This window comes from Elgaria multicarinata, chromosome 1, assembly GCF_023053635.1.
Source record: "Elgaria multicarinata webbii isolate HBS135686 ecotype San Diego chromosome 1, rElgMul1.1.pri, whole genome shotgun sequence".
Classification (NCBI taxonomy): domain Eukaryota; kingdom Metazoa; phylum Chordata; class Lepidosauria; order Squamata; family Anguidae; genus Elgaria; species Elgaria multicarinata.
Window position 1 is genome coordinate 44795813 of NC_086171.1, and position 15262 is coordinate 44811074.

General features: G+C 41.7%; 1 protein-coding gene across 9 annotated transcripts in view; it reads right to left on the reverse strand.

Annotated features, from left to right (window-relative positions):
* The window catches only part of ADAM22 (ADAM metallopeptidase domain 22), a 170481-nt gene that overhangs the window by 23831 nt on the left and 131388 nt on the right, over positions 1-15262 (reverse strand). For 3 of the 9 annotated variants that reach the window (XM_063127178.1, XM_063127187.1, XM_063127169.1), the window contains exons 21-27: positions 14896-15001; positions 13955-14077; positions 12914-13082; positions 9678-9783; positions 8691-8781; positions 6277-6294; positions 3057-3251 (exon numbers count right to left, since the gene is read on the reverse strand). In XM_063127178.1, the coding sequence (XP_062983248.1) occupies positions 3057-3251; positions 6277-6294; positions 8691-8781; positions 9678-9783; positions 12914-13082; positions 13955-14077; positions 14896-15001 (808 nt within the window). The remainder of the gene's footprint in view (positions 1-3056; positions 3252-6276; positions 6295-8690; positions 8782-9677; positions 9784-12913; positions 13083-13954; positions 14078-14895; positions 15002-15262) is intronic. The other 6 variants (XM_063127205.1, XM_063127196.1, XM_063127233.1 and 3 more) reach the window with 3 other exon arrangements.

The window sequence follows — 15262 nt, forward strand, 5'->3', positions numbered from 1 at the left end:
ATTGGGATTGTAGTCCATCACAGCTGCAGGGCAACAGGTTGGGGTATTTTTCTTTGTTTTCCACTGCATGATACTATATAAAGTATAAAGGACTTCATCCAATAGACCTTGTTTTTCTCATCATTATTACAGCTGTGGTTACTTGAAGCTTTCTGTGAAGGCAATTCACCTGTCAGAAGCTAAGCACCTGTTCTACAAGCCACAGGCCATATTTAAACAGAAGTATGTTACAGCTAAGTGATGAGTGTGTGATACTGTGTCTTCTAGTGTAGACAGACCTTAAGGATTTTATAACTTTATACAGTAAGAACAAACAAGTGACTGAAATGAGGAATCAATGGAAACGTGGGAGGAGAGAAAAGCAGCACATGAAATTTAAGCAATACCCATTTTAAAAGTCAAACAACGGCATCATAGGTGGAATGAAAATTCACTCCACCATGTAAATAGAAAACCTACGTCAAACAAAACCTTGGGAAACCAATTTTCCAAGGACTCTCTTAGATTTAGCTATTTGAGAAGTTCAGGAGCAGATGAATCTGCATCATTTGAAGATGATTCTCAGAAAGCCAACATTTTAATTCTTCCACAAACATAAACTTTAATCATCAAGAAACTCTGTATTGACTCAAAGTTATTTCTCAAAAAGACATCTCTCAGAAACTCACCAAGTTAGAGAAACCCCCAATATTAACCCAAAACTTGCATCAGCATTATATATGCATCATTTAGCTAGTGTATATAACATTTGACTAGACAAAATTCTCTTCTGGATGGTTCCCCCACCCCCGTCTTTTCACTTTCTCTTGTGAAAAACCAGATCTGAATGATCTTTCAAAAAAAAATTATTGAGGTTTATAAATTGGGTAATTGAGCATTAATATTAGTATTATTAGTATTATTACATGATAGTTCTTGTAAAGCATTTTAACATGCTGGTTAAAAAGAAATGGGATAATTAAAATCTCATGGCTTGAAAAGAAGAGGAAGTTACAGATCAAAGCGACCTTGTTAACTATTTGTGAACTATTCAATGGACTGAGATGAGCTCGTCGTTTTAAAATGGTGTATATGCCTCCTTTCAGCAAATGGAGTGATGCGCAGCCCAATGTCTCCAATCATGCCCAAAGCTCCAGATCTAAAAGAGAACACCATGCGCTTGCCCAGCGTTCCTTTCATAGGCGAGGATGAGAAATCCTTCCTCATTCGGGGGCTTTGGATATTGCCCGAGGAGGTAAGGGACTAGGTATTAAATTTAGCAGGATCAAGGAACTAGTGGTGTTTATATGGCTTAAGCCATAACGCAACCCCCATACACCCCCCAAATGGGCAGCTAGTTATAACAGGATCCTGTAAGAACATAATCCCATGGAGAGCTATTTGTTGAAATAGCCACCCATGAAGTTCAACCTTGCTGTCCCAACCTTGGCCAAAGTGCATGGAAAGTCACCAAGAGCAGCTTCCCACTTTGCACAGCAGCTCTGTAGGCATATATCACATATATCCAGCCACAGGGGTCGCTGTGCACATAAATCAGGCCTTCATTGGTCAGTAAAGAGAGAGAGAGAGAGAGAAATGCAAGCTGCAAATGCCAGATAAGGCATGTTATTAAGAACAAAAAGAAAAAGCAGAGCCAACCAATGATAAAACACAGCACTTATGTTCTAACATTTCTATTAATTCATTAACTTCATAACTGTTAATGAAAACACAACATCCTCCTTCTTTGATTACTCGGTCATAATATAAAATTTATGATAATACATATAATTTAATATACAATTTATGGCAATGGGGGGGGGTCCTTTTTCATAAAATCACACGAGTTAGAAAGGACCTTGGAGGTTATCTCATCCAACTTCCTTCTCAATGCAAGATTTACAATGCTGGACATGACCACAACTACAGAACCCTGATAGACAGCTGCCCACCTTCTGCTTCAATACCTCCAGCAAAGGTTTTGCTGGATTATGAAGTTTTATTGGGTGGTATCCAATGTTAGTCCTATATGGAGCAGATCCATTGAAACGAATGAGATTTAAGTCAGCCACGGCTAATTTTATTTATTTACAATATTTATATACCCCTACCCATATGTACCTGCCCAGACCTTAAGATCATCTACAGGGACCCTTCTCCGTAAGCCCCTGCCAAAGGAAGTGAGGCAAGTGGCTACTAGGAGGAGGGCTTTCTCCGCTGTGGCACCCCGGTTGTGGAACGAGCTCCCCAGAGAGGTCCGCCTGGCGCCTACACTGTACTCCTTTCGTCGCCAGCTGAAGACCTTTTTATTCTCTCAGTATTTTAACACTTAATTTTAACTTAAATTTAAATTTTACTGTTCTAACTCTGTATTTTAATCTTATATCAATTTTGCTGCGTGTTTTTATCCTGGTTGTGCTTTTTATACTGTATTTTGTATTTGTGCTTTTAACCTGTTGGTTGTTTTATTATGGTTTTAATTTTTGTGAACCGCCCAGAGAGCTTTGGCTATTGGGCAGTATAAAAATGTAATAAATAAATAAATAAATACCCATCCAAATATTTTGGAGCAGTGAACAACAAATAGAATAAAACAATAAAAACAGAGTAAAAACACCATATTGAAAATTACATTTTTAAATGAACAAGTTCCAATAAAACCATGGTCAGTCATTCAGGGAAAGCTTCCTGGAACAACAACTTCCTGAACTTAAATCTCATTTCAACAGGTTTACTACACATGGGACTAACATTGGATACTAACCTATCCAATGGGTAGCAGCAAATTAAAGTAGTTCCAAGCAGAAGGAAGTGAACGTCAGAATTGGGGCTGCAATCTATCAGTGAGGCTGAGCCCCAAAGGAACATGGATAAAGTTGACTTGCAAATCCTAGATAATTATGAGAGCTGTTCCGGTATCATAAAGAACACCCTTTCCTTGCTGGCTGAGAGAGAACTTTAGAAACCAAGAGACCTCCCAAAGGACTTCCCAACCACAATAGAGGATCAGTAATCAAAGATGGAGGAAAGTCACTTTGTAACACAATCCACAAAAGGAAGGAAGGAAGTAATCAAACCTGCTGCAAAACAATGAAAGGTTCTGACTAATGGAATAATGTGTGATGGAACAGGTAGAAATCTGAAAATGCGACAGAAAAGCAGACCTCTTCTTAGTACTAGATGCAGAGTTTGTGCTGACTCCCGGAGGCATGTCGCTATAAAAGGAGTCGGCCTCTCCAGGCTTTTTTACATAATCTCCCTGAGGAATTTGTCTAAAGCATAATGAACATTTTCAAGTCAGAAACAAACAGACACACACACACACACATGCATATACCGAATATATAAATACACACATTATATTTACACACACACACACACACACACACACACATATATATATATATACAGCACAGGGAAAAGAGTCAGAGATGAGACTAAGATATTTTCTCACATAATTATATAAATAAGAGACTCAAGACTACAGAAGAAAATAAGTTTAGGATGCAATCCTGTGCACGCTGGCTAGAGAATGCTGTGCGTTTCAGGACTTTTTTTGGTCTAAACCTGCACAAGATTGCACCCTTATATTCTGTAATATGGAAATTCAGCCTCTGAGAGACTTAAATGTCTAATTAAGATATATATCCATCACACTGAACACATTTTGCTTAATATGCCTAAAGGAAACAACTTCAAGAAAATGAATTTTGTGCCCTTTAACAGTGGGGGTTGAGCTCAATTCCTGTTGAGTCCACACCTTTCCCCATTTCCACCCTATTCACACAGCTTCCCCCCAGCCCAGCCCAAACACACCAGTCTTTTCTTTCCTCCATCTCCTGATTGTTTGGAGGAAATGATAAAGGAGGCCTGCGGAATTAATAGAAAGGAACTGCAGGGTCCTCCCATTACATCCTGCTGCAACCTGTAAAATTTGAAGGGATGTCCCTGCATCTGCCTGGGAATCCCAAAGAGCTTTGCCTACCCAATTCCCTCCAAGCCAGCAAAACACCCAATCAAGAGACACCTTTGCTCTCTTTTCTTTCTTACTTTTTGTTTGTGAGAAATGCATCAATGAAAGCTGTTTCTAGACTCTCAGCTATAGAAGCCAGAACAACTTCCATGTGTGTCTCGACGCCATTTAGACTTATATGAAGAAAAAATAATCATCCAGGGTTTTGGGCAATAAGATTGGGCAGTATCCATTGCAACACTATCGTCAACGTAAATTACATCAACAGCGCTTCTTGATGTGACGGGCTTACCCAGGAAGCCCATCACTCCTGCACGCACTATTGGTATCGACTTGAGGTTGTTTAGCTAGTGCAATGTGATCTACAGTAACAGTAGTGTCACATTGGATACTGCCCTTTATTGGGAAAATATGATGGTGATGATGATGATATTATTTTACTATCAAGTTTAATTGTAGAAAATCTCTTCAATTCTGTTGATTTAACTTTACACTGCATCAAAGTACATGGGGGGCAGCAAGCCTATGGGCCCTAAACAGTGTCTGGAGGCCATAGGATATTTCAGATTCCCAGATCCAAGGTCAAAGCATTCCAACATTGGAGGAGGGAATCCATGCTCCATCCCCCCTCCCCCTGCTTCTTGCAGCCAGCTGCCTCTCCAAGGTCAAGAACGTAACCTTGGAGAGCAGATAAAGGGGGTGTTTTGGTGGGTGGAGAGAGGAGGAGATTGGAGAAGCCAGGATACAAGCTATCCCAAGGCCTCTCCAGCCTCCTTCTCTCCCCATCTGAAGCATCTCAGCTAAATGGTGGGGGGGGGGGGGGTGGAAAGCCTGTCTAGCAAAAATGCAGAGTGGGAGGAGAGGCAAAGGTAACAATCACCTCCACTGTTCCTCTTGCTCTACACTAGATGTTCATAAGCCACCACATTCAGAGACTTATGAGCATCAAGGGCATAAACACTAGGATTGCGCCCTTATATGGTCTTATTTAGTTTGTGGCATAAATAGTGGTTAAAGCAATTTACTTTTGAGGGGGCTTTGTGAAGGACAATAGTTTTAATGTCAAATTTAAAGCCAAACTGAACACTCTTTTTAGAATGCCATTAGCTTGAAAGAGAGGATGAGGGTAGGGCAGAGTTCTCATGAAGCCGTCTTGCTATCCGCTCACTTACCTTTTTACCATCACCTGTAAGTCCTACTGGCAGGAGTGAACAGGCAACTAGCTATTGCTTGGTGTCTTTTTTAATATTATATATCCCCTCACTCTGTTTTGGCTTCAGAAGTCATCACATGGCATCATTATAAAGACAATTCAAACTGAGGGTATTGGGCAGTACCCAGTGTAGCAGCTCCACCACTGCTGGTTCCATTGCATACACCGGAAGAACCACTTATGCAAGTTTTTTTTACTCATTTTCATATTGAGGCAGATCAGTGGAGCTCCCTTTTGAGAGCTCCACTGACCTGTCCCATCCCAGAAACTAGCATTTCTGCTCATTCGGGGTTATTTTTAGAAGTGAGAAAGCCCTGTCAAGTGAGCCGTCTCTCCCATAAGCACAATAGAATACTACCCAATGCTTCTGGTCCTCACTCTAGAGGGGCTTAAAAAACCCACCTTGTTTAGTCCACCTTGTGGACTAAAAAAAATGGTGCTTGGCAGCAACTGGGAGCAGGATCACACATGGCTATTTGAATGCTTCCCGAGGCGGGTAAGAAATTACCCTGTGCCTGTTTGGTGCATTCTCTTCCCCTCCTTATTGTTTTATTATGATTTTATTAGAATGTAAGCCTATGCGGCAGGGTCTTGCTATTTACTGTTTTACTCTGTACAGCACCATGTACATTAATGGCGCTATATAAATAAATAAATAAATAAATAAATAAATAAATAAATAATAAGAGGAAGGCAGAGACAAGTTCATCATGGAAGTTATTAGAGTCGAAGTAATTTGAAAATGCTAGGGAAAGCTATCTTATAAATAAACACAACTTAGTTGAACCTGAGGATAAAGTTCAATATGGTGAAAATCAAGCTGTAATAGCAAATATGACCTTAAGAGTTTTTTTCCCTAAAGAAGAAGAAAAGAAAAAAAGAATGAAAATATAGGAGTCCAGGCCTTAGGGGCAGAATACATTAACGCTATAAAGAGATGAGCCATTTAAATTGGATTAATAGGAGGCCATAGCTTCATGTTACAGAAAGAACATCTGACTGAGGTAAATAGGGAAGTCTAATCTGATTCATACTATTGCCTGAAAATAATAAACAGGGATCACCGTTTCACACATTCTGAGGCAACGTGGCCACACTGTTTTTCACATACCTCTGTCTTCGATAGTTTCTTACAAGAGGAGGGAAGAGAGATAAAGAGCAAGTTACCACTTTGTATTTGCTTTCACTCCATTCAGTGTTATAAAACAAAGGGTTAGATCCTATGCATGGCATGGAGAAAGTGGATAGGGAGACATTTTTCCTACGTTAGAACCTGGGGTCATCCCAGGAAGCTGAGCAATGGGAGATTCAGGACAGATAAAAGGAAGTTCTTCTACTACACACCGCATAGCTAAAATATGGAATTTGCTTCCACAAGATGGAATGATGGCTACCAATTTGGACGACTTTAAAAGTGGATTGGAAAAAATCATAGGGGATAAGGCAAACCATTATGGAGACTCAAAGGAGGCATATTTCACTTGAAAACAAGTTTTTGAGTCACTATAGCAGTTTGAATTTCAGCAGCAAATTGCCAAAAAAAAATCTGCCACTGCCGTGTAGGGCCACACTGAAGGCCATGGTGGGCTGCATGCAGCGATGGGGCCACATGTTGCCCACCCTTGTTCTACATTCAAGTAGAGGGAGAATAAATCTCAAGAGCTACCTTACATCATAAATAGAGTTATGAAGGTTAGATTGGCTGTTAAGAACGTAGGAAAAGCCCTGTTTGCCAAGACCATTTGCCAATGTAATCCAGTATCCTATTTCTACAGAGAACAGCCAGATGCTCCTAGGAAACCAATAAGCAGGCCATGAAGGTAATGGCCTGCCTTGCTTTTTGCTCCCCAGCAATTGATATTTGGAGACACACAGCCTCTGCCTCTGGAGGCAGGTTCAGTCCTAGGTTCGAGGGGGCCGTGAGGAAAAAGGCCCTCTGGTGGGCCCCTCCCCCATTGATGGGGAGGGGGGGTTACCTCACATGAAGAAGCAAGCAGTGTCAGGCAGCAGCAATGCTCAAGCGTCTGGGTCTAACCGTCATTTAATTTCCCACAACGTCTCTGTCATAGTTTGGCTCTGGGGCATTGCGGGGCAATAAAATGGTGGCTAGACTCAACTGTCTGACACTGCTCAGAACATCTGTCGTATTTTTGTTTTTCAAAAAAAGGGGGCACAGGGCTAGCCATGAATCCTGATGCCCAGACAGCTTCGGCTATGGGGCGGTATATAAATTTAATAAATAAATAAATAGCCGACACCTGTCCTGCCTGGAAGTTCCATTTAGCTAACAAGGATAAGGTATTTATTTTATTTATTTATTTATCATATTTATACCCCGCTCCTCAGCCAAAAAAGGCTCTCAGAGCAGCTTACACTTAGCAAAAAAGACAAAAAATAGACCTATTTTCATAAATTTGCCCAATCCCCCTTTTTAAACCTATCATACCATTGGCCACTAATACATCCAATCGCAGAAAATTCTGGATTGTATGAACAAGTAATTTTTTGGGTCTCTCCTGAATCTTCTGGAAATCAATTCCACTTGGTGAAACCAAGTTCTAAACGCTATGAGAGAGGAAGAAAAAGTTTTCTCCATTCACCTTGCCCAAATGTATAACTTAATTGTATAACTTATTTTATGTGCAGTGTTAAAGACTTTGGATCCTAAAACACACTTAGCTGGAAGTGTCTTTGATTTTAAGGAGATATTCTTTCAGTATGTTTAGGATCATTGCATGAAATCAAATAGCCTTTTTTCTTTAATGCTGCAATAACTTTTTTCTCTAATGGATCTCTTTATGGGTAGGCAACTGGGTGCTCTCCAGATGTTTTGGACCACAACTCCCATTATCCTTCACCACGGACCATGTTGTCTGGGCCTTACAGGAATAATAGTCCCAAATATCTGGAGGGCCTAAGATTGTCTACCCAGGTATAGAAAAACATAAATACAGGTCTGTAAGAAGTACTTTAAAAAACCCAAAAAACCACTTGAGTAGATTACCAAGTTATATTCAAAACAACTGACCAGACCTGCATCCCCCAACCTTGAAGACTCCAGACGTGTTGGACTGAAATTCCCATAATTCCCATTCAACATGGCAATGCTGTCTGGGAATTATGGGAATTGTAGACCAACACATCTGGAGGACGGGTAAGGGAAGGTTGAACTAGACTGTTACCATTAAAGAATATCATTTTTATGACAACTTGATATTATAGTAAAGCATTTGAGTGCAGCAAGTCTGACCAGCTAACTATTTGCAGAGAGAAGAACCAGAAGCATCTCAAAAGTTGCCTTGACCATCATTGCCTTCATAGAAAGGCAGGGTGTAATCAAATAAATTAAAATAAAAGGGGTAAAAAAGTGAATGATTACATTTACTGCTCCTTCCTCATGCCTTTTGATCAGTGAAACCAAGTGCAATATTCTCTTTCACCAACATTGTTCAATAACTCATACTACCAGCAGTTAGAAGTTATGTTTATGATATATATATATAGAGAGAGAGAGAAATTACTTACTTGTAACCCCATGCAGTTATGCCCAAAATTAGAGTCAATACTAAAATGGTACCAGCAATAGCACCTATAATAATATTTGTGCTAGTGACACCTAGGGAAAAAGGGGGAAAAAGAAAATCAAGAACCTGAGTGTATTCTTGCTGGGGAGCACATAAAATTACAAAACTTCTGTTTTCTACATCTATATTGCTTATTTCTTAGAGATGTAAAACTTTGAAATGATCTCTCTGGGATACATGTGGTAGCAAAGAACCACCCAGAATTCAAGACAAGAAGGACCAAATTAGACTGTGATTATGTTTTGTTTAATAAATAGAATCATAGAATAGGAGAGTTGGAAGGGGCCTATAAGGCCATCGAGTCCAACCCCCTGCTCAATGCAGGAATCCACCCTAAAGCATCCCTGACAGATGGTTGTCCAGCTGCCTCTCCTCTAGTGTGGGAGAGCCCACAACCTCCCTAGGTAACTGATTCCATTGTCGTACTGCTCTAACAGTCAGGAAGTTTTTCCTAATGTCCAGCTGGAATCTGGCTTCCTTTAACTTGAGCCCATTATTCCGGGTCCTGCACTCTGGGAGGATCTAGAAGAGATCCTGGCCCTCCTCTGTGTGACAACCTTTTAAGTATTTGAAGAGTGCTATCATGTCTCCCCTCAATCTTCTCTTCTCCAGGCTAAACATGCCCAGTTCTTTCAGTCTCTCTTCATAGGGCTTCTGGAAACAAAGGAGGGCCAGGATCTCTTCTCGATCCTCCCAGAGTGCAGGACACGGAATAACAGGCTCAAGTTAAAGGAAGCCAGATACCAGCACTGTGTGTGATTATCACTGTAAGAATCAGGACCACAGCATGAATGAAGAAATGATTTTTAACCCATGAACCTGATTTGAATGCTAAGTTAAGGTTCAATGCCCTTGCTTTGGACTCCAATCACAACTAAGTCAATGAACGTTTCATTGAATATATATTATTAGAGGACACACAACTCACCTGAGTTGTGAGAACCTTCATCAATTCTTGGTTCTTTGAGTTCTGTGCTACAGTCTGCACCCATCCATAACTCCTCGCAGACACACTGTAATTCATTACTGCAAACCTACATAACATATAATCCAAAATGTTAAAAAACAAACAAAAACTCCACCAAAAACCACAAATTAGAACATGATAGAACATGACAAATATACCCCACAAATCAGAACATGATAGTTTACTCATATAAGAATAAGATATTGTTCTCCAGTGTTCTATATACTATATTTCGATCACTTAAGAGTCTTCCCTTTGTTCAACAAACAAACAAATCTGTTTGCCTTTTTCTGTAGAGAAGGTTAATTGCACATGGAAGCTTATGGAACCTTCTGAAGCAATGCTATGTGGGCATAGAACATGTTTAAAAGATCCAGAGGGGGGGGGAAAGGACCGGAAGGCCGGGGGGGGGAATAATTTATTGCCCATCCCTAACAAGGGATGTTAGACACAAGAATTGTCATCCCTATGAAGCAGGGGTTGGCAACCTGTGGCACTCCAGCCAATTTCCTGCAACCCCTCAGCCCTATTTCAAAAGCCCCTCTCCAAGTGACCAAGGCCTAATCTACACCAAGCAGGATATTGCACTACAAAAGCAGTGTGAAAGAGGTATATAAAAGGCAGGATGGCTGCTGCCTTTTATACAGTATATCGCTTTCATACTGCTTTCATAGTGCAATATCCTGCTTGGTGTAGATTAGGCCCAGTTCAGACCTTGGGCAAGAGTGATCTGCCCTGTTCTGGCAGCCCACTGGGTGGGAAGAAAGACAGAAAAGGGGGTGGCAGAAAGAGCTGAAAGGAATGGCCTGCCCACTTTTGGCTGCCACCCTGCTCACTACCTACACTGGACCCACCCACTGCTCACACAGAGCTCCCAACTGATTACCAAAAGACAATGAAGCCCTCAACAAAACAGAGTTTCCCCACTCCTGCTATAAAGGAGTTCAAGTCCCCAACCATGCACACCTGCGACTGCCCACACCTTCACTGGGAAGCTCTTCTCCCATTTTCAGAACTACCGCCTTAAAGTAGTGAAGATAGCGGATGACTCTGAGGACCACATTGTTGGTACTGAAATTTGCACATAAGCCTTCCTGGCCAGCAGGGGAAAGGAAGCATTGTCTATGTAGGAATCCTTGGGCAACACCCGGGCAGACAGAACTCCAGAGTTGTGCCAGCACAATGAGGGTAGGTGGGAGGAAACGTGTTCTTATAACCTTGAAGAGTTAGAGACCTTACTGAAGACTCTGTTACAATCCCTTGTATGCTCAGGTGGAACTTTAACAAAGGGAAAAGTTCTCAAAATGCAAAGGGATTCATAGAATCAAAGAATAGTAGAGTTGGAAGGGGCCTACAAGGCCATAAAGTCCAACCCCCTGCTCATTGCAGGAATCTACTTTAAAGCATGTCTGACAGATGGCTGTCCAGCTGCCTCTAGTGTGGGAGAGCCCATGTCCAACCTAGGTAATTGGTTCCATTGTCGTACTGCTCTAACAGTCAGGATTTTTTCCTGATTCATAAATAGAGCAGTCTCCTTCATTCAAGGGACTGGAACAGCCACATATCCATGAGTGCCACTGTACACTGGATTAAGCAAGGTGCTGCAGATTAAGTCAGATGATGAAGTTCCAATATTTTAAAGTAGGATAGTCAAGTTCTTGGGCAGCTACCTGATATTGTGTGAGTTTATTTGTCCATCTAGCCTGGTGCTATCTATTCAAACTGGCAACAGCTTTCTGGGACAGAGGCCTTTCCCTTCATGTGCTCTTAAAATGTTGGGGGTTGAGGGTGGTATCCGATGTTAGTCCTACTGAGAGTAGACCCACTGAAATGAATGGGATGTAAATTAGACTAACATTGATACAACTTTACAGAGTTGGCAAATGTGCAGGAAAGGGCAACCCAAATCATGAAGGGTCTGGAGCAACTCTCCTATGAGGAAAGGTTCCAACATCTGGGATTGTTTAGCACAGAAAAGAGGCAAGTAAGGGGAGACATGATAAAGGTTCACAAAATTATGCATAGTGTGAAGAAAGTGCATAGGGAGACATTTTTCTCCCTGTCTCATGATACTAGAACCCAATGGGGTCATCCCATGAAGCAGATTGGTGGGAGATTCAGGACAGATAAAAGGAAGGACTTCTTTACACAGTTAAACTATGAAATTCACTTATGCAAGATGTAGTGATGAGCACCAATTTGGATGGCTTTAAAAGAAGACTGGACAAATTTCTGGAGGAGAAGGCTACCCATGGCTACTCTTTCTGATAGCTCTATGCTACTTTCAGTATCAGAGGAAATATACCTACATACACAAGTTGCTTGGGAACATGGGTGGGATGATGCCGTTGCAGACGAGTCCTGCTTGTGGGTTTCCTGTGGGCAGCTGGTTGACCATTGTGTAAACTGAATGTTAGACTCGATGCACCCTTAGTTGGATCCAGCAAAGCTCTTCTTGTGTTCTTACCCTTGAACCTTCAGCCTCTAAAACATCTGCTCTGCCACTGAGTTACACCCGTCTTGAACTAAAGCAAATGATTCAGTTCTCTCCTGCCTGTTTTACTACTACTACTACTACTACATCATCATCATCATCATTATTATTCCATTTATTCCTTGCAATATTCAAAAAAGGAATCAATGGGCATGTCTACACCACAAGGGTGTAGGGGGAGGATTGCGGACTTACTGGCTTCCGCGATCCTCTCTTTGTGTCTAGATGACCATGTGATGTCCTGGAAGGACGTTGTGGCTGCCATTTTTAAAAAACAACAACAACGAGAAGAGCGCACTTGCGGTCCGCTGCAAAAGGTAAGGGGGAAAAAACTCAAATCCGCTTCCCACCCCCAATGGGCACAGACTGCTGCCATGCAGTTCCGTGCCCATTTTACAATCCCCGCTACTCACGGGGAAGACAGGACAACCCGGGAGCAGCAGTTACACGGCTGTGCTCCGCAGGATGATCCTGGACCCATGGAAAATCAGGTTTTCCACAGTTCCTGATATTCCGGGATAAGTCCTTGCTAGTCCCAGGTTGCCCCCAAGATCCCCTGTGTGTCATGTGGATGCATAGGATGCACAAGGACTACCCCAGGATATAGGCATGGTGTAGACATGCCCAGTGTGTCAGTGGTTCTCCCCCCACACCACCACCACCACCACTCCAGCACCTCCAGGACACTAAAGAATAAACATACTCCATGTCCTGAACAAATGTTGCCGTCTATACTTCCTGGGCAGGAACTGAAGTTAAAAGAATCCATAGAAAGGCATCTGTGCTCCCAACAGATCTTTTCATGACCGCAAGGTGTCCCATCTTCTACATAGCCAAGGTCTGCATCTTCCTCTAGCCTGACATGAGCACCACTGCAAAAGGAGCAACAAGAAAGGCTTAAGGTCAAAGTACATTTATAAAATTAAAACCACCTTTAACAAGCCCACTATCGAAAACACAGAATAATAAGTAACACATTTCCATGTGCACATATATGCACCAGGAGAAGTGCGATTAGCCACTGCTGCAAATATTTTTAAATATATGTTAAAGACCTTTTTAAATGTATTTTTATTTACAAAACCATTTGGCTCCTGACTCATTTGGTTTTGGTAGAGTATTATTGTTGTAGTTTGTTTTACTGTGATAGTGGGATTTTATTGTTGCTTTACTGGGTCTGGTTTTATTAATTTTGTAAGCCGCTCTGTACTCCTTTTGGAAGAAGGACAGCATATAAGAATGTTAAATCAATCAATCCCATGGCTAAAAAAAGCCACGTTTTCTCAGAGTACACATGCAGTCCACAAAAACAACTGACCAAAGTGTTCAGCTACCTGTGATTTTTACAGTATATTTTATCCTTCGTTGCAAACCAAACCAATATAAAACAAGAGCATCCCTTTGACAAGAGTAACAACTCTGCATTCACACAATGATGAATGTGCAAAGTAGTGCCACAATACTATTACAATTCAGCACAGAGTCTGAGGTCCTACAGTCAACCCATTTTACAAGATGCACAACTGCTAGCAGAAGAACTGGTGCAAGAAACACTCAACCTGATGAAATCATACTGAGCGATGCACCACCTTGTGCGATGCCTTGCACAAGTGGAATAGGAGTACTGTATTTGACACTTGTGTGAAGGACGGAAACAGGGCAAGCACTGCGTTAGCACAATGGCACTATGGGACACACCCCATTCTAGATTGTGTCCTGCTTGTATAGGTTTTTGATTACTTACCTGCAAATGTAGGACTTCTCCAAATATTGGAGAGTCGTCGATGTGATTTCACCATCCAGCTCTCCAAGTCTTGGGATGTTAGAGACGATATTGGAACACAGAAGATATCCACAAAGAACATCCCTGGAAGGAACGTTCAAACAAGTCATTAGGGTTCCTTTTTGGTTTGTTTTCAAACAGTCCAAGAGAAATAGGTTATGTTGATTAAAGGGAAGGAATAGTTACATTATCCCCAGTTTACACAGAGCAACAGTTCCCAAAATGGAGTAATGCTTGCTTCCCTCAGAAATACTCAAACACTTTTGGAAAAAGGAGATGCTTGAGAAAAATCCTGCAATCGAGGTAACCCTTCCTCTCCCTTAATCTACAGCCCCCACCTGCAACCTTCTGGTGTGCTAACCTTCTGCTGTACAGCTTCTACAGGAGAGCAGAAGTGAATCTCAGCTCAGCGTTCAAGTCAGGGTAGATTCAGACAGTGGCCAATTCACCAAGGGGTACAGTCACTTTGTCGTAATGAAGGATGCCGAAACCTAAACTTGCAAATAAGTTCATCACCTAGCTGGCTACCTTCCCATGATGTGAAAAGCAAACCTGATCTCCCTGCACAGTGCCAGGCTAACCAGATTCGGGTGCGTCCTGACAGACCTGGAAACGGGGAGTAGATGCAATTTGTCTTGCTTCAGGCTGAGTTCTGTTCCTCCCTGCCATTGCTGGTCTGGACTGACCTCTGCTTGCCCTGTCCACAGTTCACTTTCTGAAGGGGATCATGGGGCTTGTAGTCACCCCCATAATCCAGTAGCAAGCGATATAAAGACAGAATCATTTGCTGCAGAAGAGAGGCCACATGAAATCTTTCCTGGTCCGTTTTCCTGCCTTCCACTCCCTCATAATCCCCCAATGTCAGGAATTCCTTTCTTAGGAAACAGAATAGTTTGACTTACTCATTCTTGCACTGTATCCAAGTATCTTTCTCTCTGCCACAGTTACCTTTCTCAGTTCCTTCTATATTCAGCCTCTCATAGCAGTATTTATCAGCAGCGATCACTTCTAAGAAAAAACAAAAACAAAAAAAGGAAGCATATTTCTTTAGACAAGGATGAGTGTATTTGATTTTGAAGACAAGCAAATATAAACGTAGGCCTAATCTACACCAAGCAGGATATAGCACTAAGGAAGTGGTATAAAAGCGGTATATAAAAGGCAGAAGCCACACTGCTGTTTTATAGCGGTATTGAAGTGCACTGACAACTCTTGGGGCCCATTGACACATACCTCTTTCATACCGCTTTCATAGTGCTATATCCTGAT